This window comes from Xyrauchen texanus, chromosome 43 (assembly GCF_025860055.1).
Source record: "Xyrauchen texanus isolate HMW12.3.18 chromosome 43, RBS_HiC_50CHRs, whole genome shotgun sequence".
In the NCBI taxonomy this organism is placed as follows: Eukaryota; Metazoa; Chordata; class Actinopteri; order Cypriniformes; family Catostomidae; genus Xyrauchen; species Xyrauchen texanus.
This window is the reverse complement of record NC_068318.1, coordinates 22,822,648-22,844,959: the sequence shown is the minus strand read 5'-3', so window position 1 is coordinate 22,844,959 and position 22,312 is coordinate 22,822,648. Positions and strand designations below refer to the sequence as shown.

The 22,312-nt window shown below is 36.3% G+C and overlaps 1 protein-coding gene across 2 annotated transcripts; it reads left to right on the top strand.

The window, feature by feature from the left end:
- Positions 1 to 2,126: 2,126 nt before the first annotated feature.
- fez1 (fasciculation and elongation protein zeta 1 (zygin I)) lies at positions 2,127 to 16,411 on the top strand. 2 transcript variants are annotated; one of them, XM_052115458.1, is made up of 11 exons: positions 2,127 to 2,267; positions 2,362 to 2,409; positions 5,559 to 5,924; positions 7,844 to 7,943; positions 9,578 to 9,664; positions 9,983 to 10,148; positions 11,793 to 12,067; positions 12,607 to 12,687; positions 14,689 to 14,764; positions 14,952 to 15,017; positions 15,198 to 16,411. In XM_052115458.1, the coding sequence occupies exons 3-11, from the start codon at positions 5,611 to 5,613 to the stop codon at positions 15,212 to 15,214; spliced, it is 1,182 nt and encodes a 393-aa protein (XP_051971418.1). In that variant the 5' UTR covers positions 2,127 to 2,267; positions 2,362 to 2,409; positions 5,559 to 5,610; the 3' UTR covers positions 15,215 to 16,411. The 2 variants fall into 2 exon arrangements, with proteins under 2 accessions (XP_051971418.1, XP_051971417.1); XM_052115457.1 differs by having other exon boundaries at positions 2,145 to 2,409.
- The last annotated feature ends 5,901 nt before the right edge of the window (positions 16,412 to 22,312 follow it).

The window sequence follows — 22,312 nt, the reverse complement described above, 5'->3', positions numbered from 1 at the left end:
AGGCGAGTTTGCTGGCCAATCAAGCACAGTAATACCATGGTCATTGAACCAGGTTTTGGTACTTTTGGCAGTGTGGGCAGGTGCCAAGTCCTGCTGGAAAATGAAGTCAGCATCTCCATAAAGCTTGTCTGCTGAAGGAAGCATGAAGTGCTCTAAAATGTCCCGGTAGACGGCTGCGTTGACTCTGGACTTAATAAAGCACAGTGGACCAACACCAGCCGATGACATGGCTCCCCAAACCAACACAGACTGTGGAAACTTCACACTGGACTTCAAGCATCTTGGATTGTGTGCCTCTCCATTCTTCCTCCAGACTCTGGGACCTTGGTTTCCAAATGAGATGCAAAATTTGCTCTCATCAGAAAAGAGGACTTTGGACCACTGAGCAACAGACCAGTTCTTTTTTCTTTAGCCCAGGTAAGACGTCTGACATTTGAAGCCCATGTCCAGGACCCGTCTGTGTGTGGTGGCTCTTGATGCAGTAACTCCAGCCTCAGTCCACTCCTTGTGAAGCTCCCCCACACATTTGAATGGCCTTTTCCTGACAATCCTCTCCAGGCTACGGTCATCCCTGCTGCTTGTGCACCTTTTTCTTCCACACTTTTCCCTTCCACTTAACTTTCTATTAATGTGCTTTGATACAGCACTTTGAGAACATCCAACGTCTTTTGCAATTACCTTTTGAGGCTTTCCCTCCTTGTGGAGGGTGTCAATGATAGTTTTCTGCACAACTGTCAGGTCAGCAGTCTTCCCCATGATTGTGAATTCAACTGAACCAGACTGAGAGACCATTTAAAGGCTCAGGAACCCTTTGCAGGTGTTTAGCTGATTAGAGTGTGACATTTTGAGCCTACAATACTGAACCTTTTCACAATATTCTAATTTTCTGAGATTCTGAATTTGGGGTTTTCATAAGCTGTAAGCCATAATCATCAAAATTATATCAAATAAAGGCTTGAAATATCTTACTTTGCTTGTAATGAGTCTATAGAATATATTAGTTTCACCTTTTAAGTTGAATTACTGAAATTAATGAAGTTTTGCACAATATTCAAATTTTTTGAGTTTCACCTGTATAATGTTCATTGACTTGTGTAAGTTTTAAACATATTCTACATAAATAATTTTAGAAAAATATGTAACATATGTAAAGTAACTTTATTTAAAATCAGTAACTGTAATGTGATTACACGAATTTGGAATGTAATCCACTACACTACTTTCCTGTACAAAAAACAGTTAGATTACAGTAATTAATTACTTTTTAATTAGATTACTCCCAACACTGCTAATCAAATAAGCACATTTGTGACACTGACCATGTTAACTCCTTTAAATGAAAGGTCAGATTTGCTTGCTTCCATGTAAGCACTCGAGATGCTCTTTGGAAAATTCTCAAATCATGCTGGGAAAACATGGACCATCAGGGCTTTGCACAACATTGTGGAGTCCATGCCAGCTCAAGCTGTCGTTAAAGCAAAATGGAGACATTGCAAAATACTAAAAACAAATTTTAAAAATCTGAAATTCAGATTAATTATTCGATTTATCTTTTCACTCCGGCAATATCATTTGTAATGAAAAAACAAATGCAAAATAGAAGCCTTTTTGACATTGGTCTTAGAATTTAGGAACTCGCTTAACATGCTACAGTGTTCTTTTCTAAATTAGCATCCATGCATGTGCAGTGCTGAACTGTTTGTGAAATTATTTGGTATATAAACTTGGCACATAAGTAGTGACAATTTTAATAGGAATGACTGACAGTAAGGAGCTGACGTACAAGCTGTAAGCTCAGGCTTTCTCGTTGAAAATCCCTTGAGTGTGCATTTAGGGGTAACGAGAGGGGGGCACTGGCATCCTGCCATGAGACCCCTGATGTGGCCTATGACAAGAGAGTGCAAGGTGTGAATAAAGACCCACCGCAGCTTCTCTCCATTACCTCTCAGTGTTATTTGCCTTCATCATGAATATGTAGGGATTTGGCTTATGGAAGATGAAGAGAAAGGGAGAGGAGAGGGGAGGGGTGGTGTGGGGGCGGAGACAAAGAGAGAGAGTGAGGTGCATGAGGAGAGAAGCAGAAGGGGGAGGGCCAGAGAGGAGGAGGATGATTCCGTCAGTTGCCGTAGCAATGCGCAGGCTCAGTGGACAAAGAGAGGACGGCTTGTGCTTAATGATCAGAAAACAACACTCGCAGACGCTGCTGGCTTAGACAAGACACTGTGGACTGGATCAGGATACTGAGCGGCCATTACAACTCAGAACCTGTGTGTTTGTTTATGAGGGTGTGATGGGAATAAATGTGTCTGCTGTCATTTTATCATAATCAGGATTTGCTGATGGTGATTTTGCTCTCAGCAGGATCGTTATAGGAGGGGCTCTGTCTACCCAGGAGAGATTCTTCTGCAGGTAATTTTTTCCTCCCTCTCCTTCCTCCATCACTCTGTCTCCATCCCCCCATTGTTTTCCCTTTATTCCCATTGGGAAATGGAATAACCTTGATCTACATTCTCCATCCATCCCTTGTTTCTCCAACTCGTTTAGCCTGTCTTCCTTTCTCTGTAATTATTTGTGGAAGAAGACATTATGAGATTTCTTGCCAATATGTAGTGTAAAATATTACACAATTTACACATCATTGTTCATTAAGGAAATCAATAAAATATTATTGATGCATTGTTAATTACAATGTCTTGTGATGTGGCTTTAAGAAATTAAGCCGTTATCGAGGCAGTACTGATATTTGATGCTATTTTATCAGCCATACTTTTTGAGATCCGCCATATTTCCTGCCCTCATGTCTCGTTACATTCATATTGTGACATGGATGTATTCAACTTCATATTTCACTATTAGGGAAAATCCAGTGCAAGCACCAATAATGCATGCTCACAAATTCATTCTGGAGCATAAATTCACCTTCTGAGCAATGCATTTATGAATTAATTTAGCCAGTTATCAGAATGGTAATAAATAAAGATTGCAATGCACATTTGGATTACATCATCCTCACCAGATCAGTTGCTCAATAGCAAAAGTGTTTTATTCCATTGCCACAGTTTGTGTTCTATTGATTGATTTGAGGTCAATACGCTATTTACACTCATACCCAACGCTTCTAACCCTCCCCAGGAAGTGTGAATAAGAAGAGCAGTTTATCACTCTAACATTAAAGGGGTCATGACATGAGAAACCAAATTTGCCTTGATCTTTTGGTATATAAGAGGTCTTTGTATCATTAAAACGTCCTGCAAGTTTAATATTTTAAGACGTCCTCCCCATTCTAAACGAATCATTTATTTAATCAAGCTCAAAATACAGCTCGTTCTGGATTCATGGTTAGAAGTGACGTGTCGGTTAGAAGTGACGTAACAGCGTTTGCATATGACCGCCTCCAGCACAAGATAACTACGCTTTAAGCGCCAAGACAACTACGCTCATTTCAGTATCGCCGTGCGCCTCACAAGTGTTCAGTCGATGGACAGCGAGCTCTGACAGAGACTACTTGTGCACAGGAAAATTACGATGCCACACAGATGTGCTGTTCCTGGCTGTGGTCAAACAAAACCTCTGAATAAGCTGCCGAAAGATCCAGACGTCAGGGAAAAATGGATGCAGTTTATTTTTTGCGGACGTTCCAGTCACGGCAGTGTTAACTTAAGCGTTTGTTCTGTACATTTTAAGGATGACTGTTTTGAGAACAAATCTCAATATGATGCTTTCTTTGCCAGAAAACTGTTGCTCAAAGATAAGTCCGTGCCGACTATTCTGGGAACAACGACGACGCAAACTGTAAGTAGGCCTAATCTATTTTAAACTTTAAACTACTTTTTAAAGCGCAATTTCATTCATTATGAATAATCACAGTGTTTTTACTTAGTTTACTTGCATATTGTTCTGGCTGGGGGTGTCAATAATTGATACATAGGCACTGACGTTAGCCAATCATAACAGTGGGCGTTAACACTGAAGTCTTAAATGGAAAACGCCCCCAAAACAGACTGTTTGAATCAGAGGATGAGAAACAGGGTGGGAAAAGGTCATAAATCACTAGATTTTAAAAGTTTTTCTTAAAAAAAAATATATTAATACTATAATTGCACCTAAGGGAACATAATAATACAATAAAAAAAACCATGTCATGACCCCTTTAAATAACTTCTATGTTTTGATCATTGGTTTATTATGTTAAGGTTTTTTCAAGCTGAGTTTAGCCATATAGGCCCAGAAATACAGGGAAAGATGAATAGATTGGGGACAGAATAAGGTCATTAGACAGATAACAAACATCTACACACTAGGCTAAAGTAATGGGGTGTTGTAGCATTAGTGTTATGGCAGTTTGCTGAGTAATGTAATGTTGGAGTAAAAGCTTATGCAAGACTGTTTTAAATGGATTTTTATCCCGCAGTCTTTTAGCTTGACGTTAAGCCTGATAAAGCTTTGGAGCTCATTCATGGAAACTGTCAGATCACAAGCAAAAATGGATGCATGACTACAACTAATGGGTGGCTAGACGTTATTATTACACACAAACTGAACTTGAACTATTTTGCATATATGTAATATATATTTCTGGAAAGAAAAACCATACTACAGTATGTACAGTACTTTAAACGATATACTAGTGTATGTACAATACTTGATGTATAGTATTTTTATTTTCTACAAAGAAATGGAGAGCTGGCCTTTACACTTTTAGGTTTTCATCTAGCGATAGCAGGAAAAATGCACATTTATTCATTGTTTAAGAGCACACTTCGATCGAGCATCATTATGAGCAGCATAACTGCTGTTTGACTTTGGCTACCCTCCAGTCTCTGAGTTAATTGGGAAAAATCCCAGTGGTTTTGCTGAATCAACCCAATACAATGAAAGACAATTACTTTCACTCTGAACAAAACGCAGTCATTGGAGCAGTCATGTTCCATGCAAGTTTAGTGAAAGAGAAATGAATTATCTTAATGAGATGTCATGAGAATGCTTTATTATTATTATTATTATTATTATTATTTCTTTATTAATCTGTCCTCTGACTTGATCTTTTGGCATGCCTGTCATTACATTTTTACATTAAACAAAGAAAATATTTTCCTATATTTTTTTCAGGGTCTAAAATAATGATAATAAAATGTTCTTGGTTCAAAGGAATCCATTAGTATTATATAGTTACATTTAAATTACAGTTCTATATTTTTAAAGGAATAGTTCACCCAAAAATATCTATTCTGTCATTATTTTACTCAACCTCATGTCATTCCAAACCCATGACTTTATTTTGATGACTGTTGCTGGACTTTTTTCCAATGTAATTACAATGAATGTAGACATAACATTTTAAGCTTCAAAAAAGGGTGAAAACCACAATAATTGTATAATAAAAGTGTTCCTTTTGACTCACACACTATGTTCCAAGTTTTCAGAAGCCATATAGCTTTGTGTTAGGATCAGACCTACATTTATGCAAACGATAACAACATTTTCATTTTTGGGTTAACTACTGCATTAAGCGGATTAAAAATAATTCACAATGATCCAATATTTTTCTGTTTAATCAGGATTGTTGCTACACCGCCCCTCACGTGACAGCGCGATCGAGAGGCCATCGGAATGGAGGCCCCTCTGGTGTGCCTGGATGAGGAATTTGAGGATCTGCGGCCCTGCAAGATGGAGGAGTATGAATCAGAGCCTCCCTGCCGACCTCACAAAATCATTCCTTTGGCCCCGCTGTGTCGGGAGGATTTCTCCGAGCTGGAGAACTTCTCTGAGATGATGAGCTTCAAGTCAATGGAGGATCTCGTCAACGAGTTTGACGAGAAGCTGAACGTGTGCTTCCACAACTACAACACCAAGACAGAAGGTCTGGCACCTGTACGCAACCAATCACATGCCGAGGAAGATGAAGAGCAGCTTCAAGATGAAGAGTAAGCAAGATCTGTTTCTGTTATACATAAATATTTACAATTAAGATGCCTTTAGGTGTACATAATACAGATACAGTGTATGGGTAATTGACATTAAATACTATTAGAAAGGACAATTTTGCAATTTGTGAATTATTTTACAACCAGATTGTATGACCTCATATTAATTGAGCGACTACTTGGAATGTTAGTTTTTATTTTTTCTTTAAATAGATTTTTCATCAATGTCAAGATTATAGGTAGATATTCCTAATTAATAGTTTTTGCACATCCCTCCCAACAATGCCAGAAATTCCATTAATATTGTTGCTCTAATGATAAATACGCCCATCCATTTTTCCATCCAGTGGCTGTCTTTCGGCCAGTCAAAAGTGAGGACATGTCTGACATCCATGCCAACTGGCCTGCCAATTAAATTACACAAAAACAGTCCTTTATCCATCACCAGTGTCTATCTGTGTGTGTCCACACTGTGGCCTTGAATTATTCAGCAAAATTCTATACGCCTCAATGCTTTTGTTTGTCCTGACTTGTCTGTGCTGGCAGCCTGTCACCATCCCTCCCTTTGCTGTCAAATCTGGCCTTCCAAAAAAAAAATAAAACCTTGGTCTAAATATAGAACATCATTCTTGTTGATTTAAATTACATAATGTTGATTCAAGATCATATACATAACCAAAATAATAAAAATGAAATGACTAAAAATTACCAAAAAAGATACACAATATCAGTATTTGGAAATATATAAAAAAATAAATAAAAAAAATGTTTTTCATGTCATTCCACCCCTGTGCAATATTTTCCAAGTTTTTAAAGCCTAAAAGGAAATCATGTATCCCAATTTTATTTTTTATTACATCATTCCAAGTTAAATATGAATAAATGACTTTTAAAAGTGCACGTGCATTTAGCACACCTTAAGAAGTATTACGATTTGTATGACAATGAATCGTCATATTCGTATAAAGCAAAATCATTCATCACAATTGTTCGTTTGACAATTAATCGTCAGCCAAATTTCATAATTGTGACAGCCCTAATAAGTCAATAAACATTTTGTCCTAATTGTGGAGTCAAATGTTCAAACAAGATTTATAACTGTTCCTTCACAAAATATGATTCATTTACACAGTGATACATTTGCTGAAAAGTTCAAATGATCTGATCCATATTTACAATTTGCAGCCTTTTGAAAGATAAAAACTGTGAATTCTAGCATGTGAGGATCTTGCTCATTAAACACTTTGTTTCTGCAGTAAATAATAAGTCGTTGATTTATGATTTGTTAGCATGTTTTCTGCGTCTCACACTGTGATGTTTTCTCAATGCCTGTGGCTTATGTTCTTGGTGCAGAATAGACAAAAATCTGTCCCTGCGTTAGAACTTTGCATCTGATAAATGATAGAATCGAGAGAATCAAACTGCAAATTCTCAGTTTTTCCCTGCAGTTGGTAAATATTCTAAAACACCAGTAATATCACCTCTAGAATGTTACAGACTAGAAACAGAAAAATCTTCAGACAATGACATATGGGTAGTAGACAATGAGTAGGTACCAGTTTGTTGTTGTTGTGCTGAAATGGAGGTGGATAGGCTTGTGATCAGGGCACTTGTGAATGGGCACTTGTTCCCTGGATGGTGGGATAGAGGCACCGAGAAAGTGTGTTAAGAGTCATTTCAGTAGAAGAATAGCTAGAAAAGTGAAAAGAAAGAAAAGAGAATGAAAGCTTTGCCACTGCCTCTGTAATTTGAGCATGGTAAGCAGCCACTTAAATTGAGCATCTTTAAGACAATGTAGCATATTGGTTAATATGCATTGGTAGACATTTATAAATTCACAGTGTGCCCACCTCTTCAGAAACTACTACACCACTGGTTAAAACATTGTTTATATAAATGTTCATGTATGTGTTTTGTAGCGTGTGGGATGCTCTGACTGACAGTTACATCCCCTCTTCTGCGTCCAGCTGGGATGACCCCACTTCAGAAACACTGAATGGCAATCTCTCAGATCAAGAGGTAAACAACCATTTCACTGCTCTGCTTTGATGTTTCCTCAGACATGATGTAAACATGATTATTTGTTGTTTGTATTTCTTGCAGAGTACTGCGTTTATTAGTGCCGGATGAGTAGTAGTAAAATAACAAGCGGATACTACAGATAGTAACAACTAAACAACAAATTCAAACACTACTTTTTGCTGTAGTACTCAGCTATTAGCTACAGTATTACACATAGCTATTAATGAAGTTGAGAGTTATTAATTTGGAAATCAATTAGCAATCTTGAAGTAATTTCTCTCCCTCTAAAGGCTGAAATACACTTTGTGCAAATACGCACTTGCAAATGCGAGGGCTTGGCCAACACCAATGCGCGTCCTGTTGATAGTTATTTTAAAAAGTCTGTCCCATTAACCTGAATGTGTCATTACTCTGGCAAGTTGCTAAAAATGTATTGACTTTAAATGACTTGTTTAAAACTGTCTTCAAACTGTTTCTCCATCTTTATAGGCGTTGCATGAAGCATTGCGAGAATGTTTCGACCTTATAGGTGTGGTATAGTATACTTTGAGCATGTAATGTATATGACCAACAGGATATGCGGTCTTATTCAAGGGCCTCTGTTTTCATTACATAACAAATTATTCATATATAATAATGTTAAAATATATGATCTCCTCCACTTTTCTAACAATGCAAAAACAGACTTTTTTCAAGTCTGTATTCTTTGTATTGAGTCAAAATGTTTGTTTTAGATCCTTTGTTAATCATTGTACCCAGTGGAAGATGCAACTTTGTTTCTACTTAACCACATTTGAATGCATATGAACGAAAGTGAACAGAGAGCAAAGTGTATTGAGAGTGCCTCTATTTCCTGGGAGCAAATGACTGCAGCATTATTGGAGTACAGCTTTACCCTCTAAGTTCAGGGTGTGGTGTGTATATTAATGCCAAATGGACTGCAAATGTCACATGCTGCCAAAAAACCAGACCGGATCTACTTTCTCTGGCATTCAGCCAGAACTACTACCAAAAGCTATGCATAAAATACATTTAGTTTAGACATAGCTGATACAATATAAACATTTTTTTACACAGAAGCTTTGAAAATGTCATCATTTATCACATGACACACTAGCAGACAGAATTTCTGAATTGTTTTGGCAATGACTGGTCTATAAGTATTCCTTGCGTAGAACACAGAGCTGTTATTTTTTAAATTATGACATCATGGGAGACAGATAATAATTTACTATATAATACTAGTTTTAAATGTAAATTATAAAGTACAGTATTACTATATAATACTTTACCAACTAATTTAATTAATAGGTACATATTAGGTAAATAATCAACTTAATGATGTAAATACGATCTTATTATAGCCCTTGACCAGTTTAGGCAATGAAGTTCAGTAGACGAGGTAGAAGATGCAATAGATTTAGCTGTACAACAATGCCACAAGGGCTGTCAACCATTCTATAAGCACAGAGGCATTGCTTATATTTAAAAGCACTTTCCTCAGCACATTTCTTATATGTATAATGGGACGTTGTTGAGCCATTACTCATAATGCATGTCATATCGATACTGCTGATGCTTGTAAACATATTGCAAAGCTTTTCATTATCTTCCTTTTCTTTGCTTTTAAGATACATGAAAAAGAGGAGGAGGAGATGAATGAGAAAAATGAAAATGCCAATTGTCTGAGTGAAGAGCCCCTTATTACAGCTGATCAGGTGAGTCTTAACTTTCCCAGCATTTTTCAAACTGTTGTTTTTTTAATGTTAGTATTAAGTTTTATGTTGCTTTATTTTGGTTACCTTGATTTTAAATGATAAAAATCAATCCAGATAAGGTTTCTGAGTCTTTTAAGCAGGTTCACAATTGAACTAATCTAGCCTCAGGCCTTTGCTATATTTGAAATAAAATGAGCTATTTTGAGATTACTTTTAATTAATCGTTCTATATATTGCTTAGGCTAAAATGCCTTGAATTTGAGATTTTTGTATACAAAGTTTTGGAAAGGCCCTATCTGTTTTTTAATCCATTACTAGGTGATTGAAGAGATTGCTGAGATGATGGAAAACTCGCCAGATCCTGTAGAGACAGAGGAAGAGGAGGAGGATGATATTGGGCTTTCCTCCTCTACAAGTAGCCCTTCCCTATTGGAGGAGATCCGCATGCTGTCTCAGGCCTCCAACAACAACTGCTCTTATGAAGGTATTCCCTACATCTAATAGAAATCCATGCCAACCACAGTGTGAATTATAGAACTTTGCACCCTACACAAATTTGGGAAATATAATATAATGAATATAATGGGAAAAATCAAAGGAACACTGCTTTAATTGTAGTTGAATTATTGGGGGTTTATTATTATTATCAGTGGTAAGCATCTCTCAATTCATATTAACAGATCAAGGTCATACAGACCTAGTCTGGGCATGCTCTGTCTCCCCAAGAATAGAGAAGTGTAGTCTAATTGGGCATAAAGAGGTTTCTGTATTAAAATGTGTTGTTTTAGCATTTCTTCATCTCAGGGATTGAAGAAACAGATCATGTTATTGAAAAGATGTTATTCTCTATAAGGCAGTATAGGCAAAGGAAAATACCTTGATAGCCCATGGAAATCAGGGAATCAATTGAGGGACTCAAAAGTGGAAAGTCAAATTGTTGTCTTGTACTTACTTAACACCGGGGATTTTCATTCAGTTATAATTGTTTTGCACTCGTTGTCTGCATTGCGCTTCTGAGGCTACGTCTACATAAATCCGAATACATTTGAAAACAGTGTTTTCGTTTCAAAACTCTCTCTGTCCACAAATGGAGCCATGTTTTTGTTTAAAAGAATGACAATTACTTATTTTAAATATGCATTGTGCATCACCATACCAGCGCAGAAAACGCCTAGATAAACTCTATTGCAGGTGTCTAGTGAATAAAACGTTTTAATTGTACTGAAACACTACGTGCAAAAGTGCGCAACCGTTTAGTGAATTCACAGCTGAATGTTTTTGCGCCGCTATTACACGGGCCGCCATCTTGATTGTTTTGGTTGGATAGATCACATGACTGCATCACATGACAACAAATACGTCATCATTTTCAGATATATACATTTTCTCAGTCCACACTACAACGCGAAAACGGTATTTTCAAATGTATCCAATTTAGAGTGCATTTTCAAAAAGCTCTGATTTCAGTGCTTGACGGAAGGCCAAAACGGAACGAAAAAGATGCGTTCTCAAACGAAAACCAAGGCCTGAATTACTAAAGGAAATCAGCTAATGCCGCAAACACTGCAAAAAATCTGCGATAAACATAATTAGCATAGTACAATTCCCCATCTTGTAGGCCGAATCTACAACGTTAATGTTAGTTCGTGCATACTTTAATGCAACTGTAAAACATTGCTCCGCAACTGCAATCCAGACATCTGAATAATCTCTTTAAAAAACGGAAAGTGCACTGCAGCACGTTTAATAGATATTTACCATTTTATAATACTCTTCATCATTTGATTAATTACTGTTACTAAGATCACTAGAAAATATACACAAATGTCTGCTTTGCATGGGCAATAAAAGTGCAACATTAATTGTGGCTGGCAAGTCTGTGAATAAAACGTAATCTATAACAAGCCTAAATTACATAAATGGAGCCATGTTTGTGTTTAAAAGAATGTCAATGACTTATTTTAAATATGCATTGTGCATCGCCATACCAGCGCAGAAAGACCCTAGATAAACTCTTTTCCAGGTGTCTAGTGAATAAAACGTTCTTATTGCACTGAAACACTACGTGCAAAAGCGCGCAACCGTTTAGTGAATTCACAGCTGAATGTTTTTGCACTTTGTCACACAGGTCTGAGGCTCATGCCGAGTTCAGCGCTGCTCGACATCTTGTGTCGCGTGGAGTCAGCAATACGTGAGTATTCAGAGGAATTAGTGACTCAGCTAGCCCGGCGGGACGAGCTGGAGTTTGAGAAGGAGGTGAAGAACACCTTCATCACAGCTCTAATGGAGGTCCAGAACAGGCAGAAAGAACAAAGGGACATGAGCAAGCGCAGACGTAAGGACAAGGCCATGAGCCTGCAAGGCTCTACTCGCACCGAGAAGACTGGAGGCATGCCTGTGAAGGTGAGCATTATGACGATAATGTACTGTAAGTAGCTGCATGGGGGGTGATTACTGTGCCTCCTGATTGGAGAGGTTGCCATTCAGTCTCCATGCACAGACATGTTTTGGTCTGCAGTTAATGGATCTCGTCCCATTCCTCTGCACTTAGCACTTAACTGGAAGAGCAGAGGCAATGCAGCTCTCTCTTACAGTACTGTAGCCATTATTCGATTACTTACATGCAAGTACTGCCGGTTTACCTCACCCTCACTGAAGCTTTATTTGCCATGTTTTAAGTACTGCTTCTAGTTGATAATTTTAGTTGTTTTGTACATACTGTTTAGGGTTAGTTTACATGGCAAATTCTAAACTTGTAAAGTCAATATAATATAATTAACATTTAAATGCTTTCTTGGGTTTTTAATATGCATGCTCAATTTCTCATTTGGTTCTGAAGCACTGTTCAAGTTAATAGTAGATCTTTGTGCAGTGTTTCTCATGAAACGTTTGAATGGGGGGGATCCTATGGTATTTAATTAGGTTTTTTTTATGTTCTCCAGCGCTTCAGCATGGAGGGTCTGTCAAACATCCTGCAGACGGGGATCAGACAGACATTTGGGACCTCAGGGACAGAGAGACAGGTAAGAAAGATGTCTTTCAGGTAATGCTCCAAACAACACTGTCTTTCATGTTCGGCTATATTTATTATGCTCATGCAAGACCACCTTGCAACGTGTCTTGTCAAGTGGCTGAGCTAATCTAATTGATTTGATGTTTTCCATAGTCCTCCATTGTACATTACCAAACTCCCTATATTATTTGTACTGTGTCAGACCATATATTGTATTTATTTTCAGATATAATCTTAGTTGTGGAAATGTTCGTTTTTATTGCCAGTCTCGACAGGACAATGGGTTAAATATGAAAAACTTCTTGAAAGCCATAACTACTGTTGGTGTTTCTTCAATTTTGGGCTCTTTTAGCACTTTGGGCTTCTAGAAAGAAAGTTAAAAGTCTTGTTAAAACAATTTTCACACTCACTAATTTCTTACATTTTTCTTATAACAGTGTCCAAAATTGTATGTACTTGCATCACAGGAGATTTATGTAATTGTTTTCTGAAAGTCATGAAATTCCCAATACAGTGTAATTCCCAACACATTTCGAATTCTGTGTTGTGTTTACTAGAAATCTGTGGCGGATGAAATGACAGTGATGGAAATAACATTTTCAATGTTTCTGGATTAAAATAGCACTTTTAATAGACTTTGTTTTGCCTGGGAAAGGCTAATTTCATAGCTAATATTTAACGTGTCCTAAATAAAAATATAAAAAAATACTATCATCTCAAGCATTCTTCTCACTGACACTTAAGTTAACTTGGTTAACTTTTGAAAAACATTTGGTAACACTTTATAATAAGGTTCCATTTTTTAACATTAGTTATAGCATTAGGTATCATGAACAAACTCTAAACAATGTATGTGTTTTACAGCATTTATTCATCTTAGTTTCTTAGTTAATGTTAGTTAATAAAAATGCAATTGTTACATTGTAGTTCAAGTGAGTTCATAGTGCATTAAATAATGTTAACTAATACAACTTTTGATAAACTATTGATATTTAATGATTTTTAAAAATGTATTAGCATATGTTTTAATTAACATTACCTATGATGCTGTAAAAGTATTGCTCATTGTTAGTTCATAATAACATTAGTTAACATGAACTAACTAATTGTGGTGATGTGGGCATAGCCGAGCGATGTCTGTGGAGAGCGAGGCTGGGAGAGGAAGAACAGTAAGGATTGACACCTGGGGAAAATGAACTCTAACAGCTGTTTTGTGTTACAGTGAAGAGCTGGAGAGAGATAAAGAGCAGTCAGAGGGACCTGAGTCTTATGACTGCACAGACTGCAGTGTGAATTTATGTTTGTGAAGCTGATGAGTTTTATGTTTAAGCTGAAACAGGACAGCAAAATAAATCACCTTAAGGAGTGCAAGCCGGTTCCTGCTTCCTCATTTCCTTTCAACTGACCTGAGAGTGTCACACTAATGTTAACAAATGGAACCTTATTGTAAAGTGTTAGCTAAAACTTTATTAGTGGAAAATTTGTTTGGTATGTTGGAAAGGATGCCACACTGTGGGACAGTCATATATTTGTTTTTAATTTATAGAAATCATTTTCACAATAAATATCTAAATTGTTTATGCTTATTTCACTATTTGTTTAAATAAAATTAAATAGTTTTAAATATGTAATAATTTGTATTTTTATAGTGGATTTTTATAGTTTCATATTAAAAGTCTGGGTCTAGGACAAGTCTAAAATAAAATGTATAAATAAAAGACCAATACATAAATACTGAAGGCATTGTAAAAAGTTTTAAATTAAGTTTTAATGTGACATTCACATAACAAAATAAAAAAACTAAACAAATTAAAGGTCTGTTAAAAAATAAGCAAAATCAATGTTAAATATATAACGGAAATATAATAAATAAATAAATATTAAAGCAAATATTAGTTACGTAATAGCAATTGAAAGTCCATGGCACTGGACATATTTGCTCAGGCCATGATGCATTCTTTAATGTACATGTGTTTGACTGTTTTTTTTTTTTCTTGTGTGTGGTCAACAGTACCTAAACACAGTTATACCATATGAGAAAAAAGGGACTCCTCCATCTGTGGATGACTTGCAAATGCTCACAAAAAGTACGTCTACTGACCTTCATTAGTATTGATTCTTGTTCTATCCATAAAGTGAAACCCTTGGATGTAGGGGATGTCTGTAAAGTAGAGATTCTGTAAGCAAAATCATAACCAATGCAGATGAAAAAAATAAAATATTTACAGTGCCTGTCAATTTATACTTAATTAATGCATCTTTCTTTTTTTTCAGTTCTTTTTGCCATGAGGGAAGACAGTGAGAAGGTCCCATCTCTGCTGACTGACTATATATTAAAAGGTAATTCTCCAACATTTTCACTCTTCAAGAACCAATCTAGATTTGGAGATAACTGGATTTGGAGACTCAAGCGAACAATGTTGTCCAGCTGAAGTTCAACTAAAAGTTCCTTTTATACTAGATGTTTTTCAGCATGGCTGTCCAGTGGAATTAACATTTGATCACTTCTCCGTTTTCCAGTTCTGTGTCCTACCTAAAGTCCTGAGTGTGATCTGCTGTTGGTGAGACTGTGAAGAGGGCAGGTCTCTTCATTCCTCCTCTCTTATACCCAGTCTTCAGGTCTCCAGCCCAACTGCATGAGTTCCCTTACCCATTATCAGCGAGGGACCCTGAACATCTAATCAACCTTCTCTTGCTAATCTAATGACCTTTGATCCCTTCTCATCTCATTGCCCTTCCAATATTCATATATACACAAGGTTCATACCACAGCGCCTGGTGCTTTACATGTTTTCTACTATGTACGTCACAATGGGCAACAAGCCATATGGAACATGTAAGGGTAAACTATAATTGGTTTAACTATGATCAGGTACTATTTTTATTTATTTTTTTAAAGATAAGCCTCTGACATAAGGTGTTTTACACAATACTCCATTCACATCCATTCAGTAAACAGGTGATGAGAAGGGCATTATTCACAATCTTCCTGAGGTGTAGATGCATTGATTTGAGAGCACATTTGAAAATAATCCATCCAGAATTTCTTCTTTTTGCTGTTTTAGTATTGTGGCTTAATTTCAGTTGAGGTTGGTTGAAAATTCAGCATGTTTTAGTGTTCTACATTAATGCCAAGTTGTAGGGAAAAACCTTATTACTTTTCTCTGTAACACTTAATAATAAGGTTATATTCATTAACATTAGTCCATGCATTCGGTATCATAAGATGACAAGGATTTTTGACAGCATTTATTAATTTTTAATTACAAATATAATATTGTTCATTGTTGCATTAATTTGATCATATAGAAGTTTTAATGCAAAAAAAAAAAAAAAGAGTATTATAATATGTAGAAATTCACATTTATCAAGATTAATAAATGTTGTAAGATTATTTTCATTGTTAGTTCATGTTACCTATTGTATTAACTAATGTGAAATAATATAACCTTATTGTAATGTGTTACCCTTTTGCCATTTTGGGTAACCTGAGAATTGTATTTTTTATCCCATGTATGAAATATACAGTTCTTCATGATGCAATGTTTTTGAAAATATACCATTTGTTTAATAAAACCATTGTTTTTTTTTTTTTTGTATTAACTTCACTTTAACTAACATTAACTGTAATTCATTCCTTGTGCTTATATCTTTAATGTATATATTTCTTATTTACTAAGGGACATGGAGGAATGTGAAGTATTGCAGAGTTATAGTTCCAATAAATGTACAAAACCATGTACAAGTCTGAATTGCTGTTTAATTGCAATACCTCAGCATTCCACTAGAGGTCAGTCATGCACAGTTTAACGCAATTATCATTCACAAACAATATGCTTGTTTATTTCAGGAAGAGCTTTGATGTATTAAAATCACATTTACTTTACCTGTTAACTCTAATAGCTGATATTATCAACCCTACAAATAATGTAATTACTTAGTAGCCGATTGTTCAACAATCAGAACTTGCTACATCACCACATCCATTAATAATCACTTTTACATATTCAGCCAGTCATCACAATAAAAGGAATGCAAACAAAATCAAAGTACATGGAAATTAAACAGTTGTTGAACCGTCCTTCTCTTTTACCCCATTTTTGCTTCAAAAAGGAAGGATCTCATATTTTTTAATTTCCCCCTCATTATGCAGTCTCCACAGCATACTGGCATATGAGGCAATTTCGATCTTCCCCTCAATCCAATCCTTCAGATTTGGGACTTTGGGGCATTTCCAGTTGCATAAAATCATCCTAGCAGCTGTAATGCAACCAATATTAATTAGGATAAATGCATTTCTTGCTATGTTGGGTACCACCAATTTGTCTCCCAATAGGCATAGTCATGGCTCCAGAGGTAAATTAGACCCCAGCCACACTTTAAGTATTCCCAGAATTTTATACCAGAACGGGTGAACTAAAGGACATTCTCAAATCTTATGTAAATATGTGCCCTCCTCTTTATTACACTTCCAATATTAATTATTTCCCACTATCCCCATCCTGTGAAGCCTAGATTGTGTCCAGTAATATCTGTGTACTATTTTATATTGGATAAATGTCCCCCTAGCTTCTCTAATGTTCTTACCCACATTAGACATAATGTCCAGCCAATCATTTTCATTATTATTTATCCCCAAATCTTTCTGCCATATTGTTTTCAGATTATTACAAGTGCCTGCAGTTACCCTGAGCATTGATTTTGTAACACACCAAAGCCGTCTGAGCATCATGCAGCAACTTTAGATGCATGCAGGGTTATCATTTACATTGACTTTGTTCTTGACGCAGTACCTAATCTGCAGATACTTAAAAAAAGTCCCTCGGTCCCCAATATTATATTTTTTCAACAGTTAAGAATATGACAGAAAAATCCCATTCTCAAACAAATCACCAATTGTAGTCACCCCTTTGTGCTGCCATTTTCCAAAACACCACTGCTTTACCTCAGCAAATTTCAGAGTTATTCCAAAGTGATGCAAATAACTGTCTATAATGTGATGGCAGTTTATGAACTTTGCTTCAGACATGCCTTGAGTGCATCATCACCAGGTTTGAGTCCAGTTTAGCTCCAGAGCACTGTGAAAGAGCACTGATGGGATGAAATGGTAAGGCCAGTTTCTGTTCTATCTTGACCCCTTCCAACTCAGAGTCCGTCTCACACCAGTGTTTTGCAAATTTGGCCATTTCAAAAGACAAATACATCCTCACATCTAGCAGTCCAAGGCACCCTCTGTCCCTTGGAGAACACATCTTGCTCATTTTAAAAGGAATATTCTGGGTTCAATATAATTTAAGCACGAGAGAGACCTTCCACCACCGTAGGCAGCTCCCACTCGATCTGCCAATGCCACAGGCAGCTCCCACTCGACCTATCACCAGCAGTCATTCAAGGGTCACAGTCATAAGCATCTCCCTTGTGATCCGTCACCAATATTTGCATCTCTCTCACGATCATTCACTATTAATATACAAAAATAAATACAGAATAGGCTACATATAAACATCTGGATATATATTTAACCAATATCAGATGAGCAATAGTGCGATATGGCCCTATATCAGCACTGCTGTGATTCAGCCTGATTCAGCTGAGTGCCGTAGGTAATCACAGCAGTGCTGATTTAGGGTCATATAGCACAATTGTGAGTGTGATATTGCATTATAATTTATTATAATATTATAATACATTATAATATTATATGCTTATATACAACAGTTGAAAGAACTGAGTATGGTCACAAAAATGCATTTGTGCATGGAACTACGTCCTTAAGTGTGGATCAGAATGATCCAAGCCTCTCAAAAACATCACTTCAGAACTACTAGTATCACAGATTGGGCTGTTTCTAACATGTTATTGGAGAAACAAGGATGTGTGTGTGTGTGTGTGTGTGAGAAAGAGAGAGAGAGAGAGATATGGAGGTGTGCGATCAACTGTCTCTCCCTAGCAGAGGTGCTGTTGTGTGTTAGTCAGCTTTCGGAAGATAATGTCATTTTGGTGAAATGCATCCTATTTTCTCAGTAGAAAATCCGTCCAAGCGAGGTATTCCTCTCTATTTCCCGGTAGACAGTGTACAAGAATCTTTCACTATAGAAACCGCAATCTCCTCCGCCATTTTGTATTCTTCAATGTGGAAGGTTTGGTTTGTGTAATGAATCAGTCTGTTGTGTCTCTCAGCTGTGATGAGCCTTAATGCTTAAGTTGTTAGTTTTAAAAAGCATTTTAAAGCTATTTGCTAGCTTTGGCAGTACAGTAGTGATATGAGCTATCACAGAGTGCTGTTATATGAATATATTATGAATATAAACACTGAGTGACAATGATACACTTCACGTCAAGAACTGACTCGTATTGCACAAAAATGGTCTTTTACCTACACCTGCTGGCTAAAATATGTAATGTCACAAAATTAAATGTACAGAGAGATATACATTAGCTCTTAACTCATCTGCACTGCTTTTACACTTTAGTTTAGAACAGCACGAACACAAGCAGAGTGTATCTATCTATCTATTATAAGATGATCTCATCTTAAAACGGATATCACTTGTGTCACTGCGTGCATGGAGAATGTCTTTATTTCAGAAAGAATTTAACATTTTTAAACAAATATAAAATAACGTGTTACATTAATACATATTATAGATCATGGTAGCATTGAAAAAGTGTATCCACATTTGTAACATTCCTTTATAATTGCTTCCATTCGTGTTTAAATCAATAAGGATCCGATCAAACTTGAAATGATCCAGCATTGACTATATTATGGTCCCTTGAGTTTGTGAAAAAGATTTAAATTTTTAATTCAACTGCATGACATATGTATGCGACCACTTTTTATGGCGTATTCTGGTCCAAACAATTCCGTTTTTTATTTGTATTTATTCATTTTATTTTTCTGCGTTAGCAAAGAGTTTTTACTACCTATTATTTAATTCGCTGTTATGTCAATAAAATAAATCGTGCATATTTGCTTGCTATTATATTGAGTCACTAAAAGAATTATCAATATGAGTAGCCTATTGGCATCTGTGTAAATAAGAATAATTAACCATTTATTCATCTGGAATTTTTTGTATCGAGTATGAACATTAGCAGTTGGTAGTAGATAATTGCAATTTAATAAAATTGAATGAACTCTTGAATGCAGGGGTTAAACGGAGATTTCAGGGGTGGGGAACCTTAATCATGTGATTGCTGTTATAACATTTACATTTATGCATTTAGCAGACGCTTTTATCCAAAGCGACTTACAGTGCACTTATTACAGAGAAACCTGGAGTTAAGTGCCTTGCTCAAGGACACAATGGTGGTGGCTGGAGGGATTGAACCAACGACCTTCTGATTAACAGTTGTGTGCATTAGCCCACTACGCCACCACCACTCCTCTTGTAACATACAGTACATTCAATAAAAAAATATAGGTGTCTAAATATGTATATATTTATAGGCCTGTGTATGGTATGTCATAGAATGTTTTTTACTTAGCCTAATTGTGAAAATTGTTATTTGATTTAGTACATTATATGATGAAAATAAGTGTTTAATAATGATATCAGATGTATTTTATCCATTATATAAAAATCAGTTGACAGCTGGGACAAGTTTGTCTTCTTGTCCGAGGTAAGGTGTCATCTTGCCTTTGAATATACTAAACTATCCAATTATTTTACTATTAAAATATTCTTAAGGGGTATACAGATTTGAAATATACTAAGCAAAATTGCTACTGCATATTGATCTCAGAAATGGGTGAGTAATTCGGATTATTATGTTACCACACTCTACTGATCGTTTAGATTTAAGGAAGGGGTTTAGTTTAAGGGCATAATATTAATAAGCATGTCCTTAATGCCCCGTGCGTCATCCTCACCCTTCCGCATTAGACATCCGGGCATTTGGACTTGATGAAATCGTACAAATTTATATGAATGAAATCATAGGAAATAGCCTACTCCTAAAATATGTGAATCCTGTCCTTTAATTGTAAATGTTATGTATTTATTGTTTTTCTGTGAAGAGTTCTGTTATTTGTAGGCTACTAATACCTGGGTCTACTGGTGTAAATCTGAGGGAATCCCATCTCTTTCCTTCATGTTTGACAGCGGCAAAACTAATGCTTGAAAAGCCTGAAGCTGTCACAACATATCCAAATGCACAGCTGCCATTGTATCACCTCCTCAGAAACAGTGTCCCCGTTTGAACATATTTACTTTTTTTATTTGCTGTTTTGAACTTGAATTACATCAAATTGAAATTCAAATGTACGTGGCATGAATTCAGATCGTTAAATTCAGATTAAAATTTGTAATACACTCAGGTTTTATATTATACATTTATTTATACATATACACTCACCTAAAGGATTATTAGGAACAGCTGTTCAATTTCTCATTAATGCAATTATCTAATCAACCAATCACATGGCAGTTGCTTCAATGCATTTAGGGGTGTGGTCCTGGACAAGACAATCTCCTGAACTCCAAACTGAATGTCAGATTGGGAAAGAAAGGTGATTTAAGCAATTTTGAGCGTGGCATGGTTGTTGGTGCCAGACGGGCCGGTCTGAGTATTTCGCAATCTGCTCAGTTACTGGGATTTTCACGCACAACCATTTCTAGGGTTTACAAAGAATGGTGTGAAAAGGGAAAAACATCCAGTATGCGGCAGTCCTGTGGGCGAAAATGCCTTGTTGATGCTAGAGGTCAGAGGAGAATGGGCTGACTGATTCAAGCTGATAGAAGAGCAACGTTTCCTGAAACCCAATACATCATCTTTGGGATGTGGTGGAACGGGAGCTTCGTGCCCTGGATGTGCATCCCACAAATCTTCATCAACTGCAAGATGCTATCCTATCAATATGGGCCAACATTTCTAAAGAATGCTTTCAGCACCTTGTTGAATCAATGCCACGTAGAATTAAGGCAGTTCTGAAGGCGAAAGGGGGTCAAACACAGTATTAGTATGGTGTTCCTAATAATCCTTTAGGTGAGTGTATTTACATATACATCCAGGGTACCCAGAAAGAGCAATAAAGTCTGAACGTATTCGAACTCCTCCTAGACCAATTACAATGTAGATCACAGTTCACATTTGGAAGAGAAAATGTGGTCCGCTGTGAAAACATTTTACCCCGACTGAGTTGAACTCTGTTGACATTGGTGGCATAGTATTGATTACCAAAATAGTCAATTTTGACTCTTTATAAAAAACTAAAATCTGTATTCCATTAAGACACTTACTATGGAAGTGAATGTGGGCCAATTTTAACATTAATATACACACTTTTTCAAAAGTATAGCCAAAAGACATTGACAACATGCATATAAACATGATTTTGGTGTGATAAAATCACTGACTAACCTTTTCTGTGTAAAGTTATAGCCAATTTTACAACTTCGTTGACAATGCCATGATGATGTAATGTCAAAAAACCCTAAAATGACTGTAAAGAATTATGGTTTAAACAACTTTACAGCTCAAATAATACACAAGTTTTCACAGAATAATAAATGGAAGTGCTTTTCTAAAATTATAAGCTTTAAATTTCTGCCTTTAAACCCTCCACATTCACTTCCATTGACAGTGCCTCACTGTTACCTTGATTTTTGTCATATTTTAAAGGAGGGGGA

What these genes read in the sequence shown, in the direction of transcription:
- fez1 (XM_052115458.1), top strand. Translation starts at nt 5,611, where the DNA reads ATGGAGGCCCCTCTGGTGTGCCTGGATGAGGAATTTGAGGATCTGCGG. An exon ending in GAGCAGCTTCAAGATGAAGA is followed by an intron (nt 5,925 to 7,843) that starts GTAAGCAAGATC and finishes TGTGTTTTGTAG; the next exon opens with CGTGTGGGATGCTCTGACTG. An exon ending in CCCTTATTACAGCTGATCAG is followed by an intron (nt 9,665 to 9,982) that starts GTGAGTCTTAAC and finishes ATCCATTACTAG; the next exon opens with GTGATTGAAGAGATTGCTGA.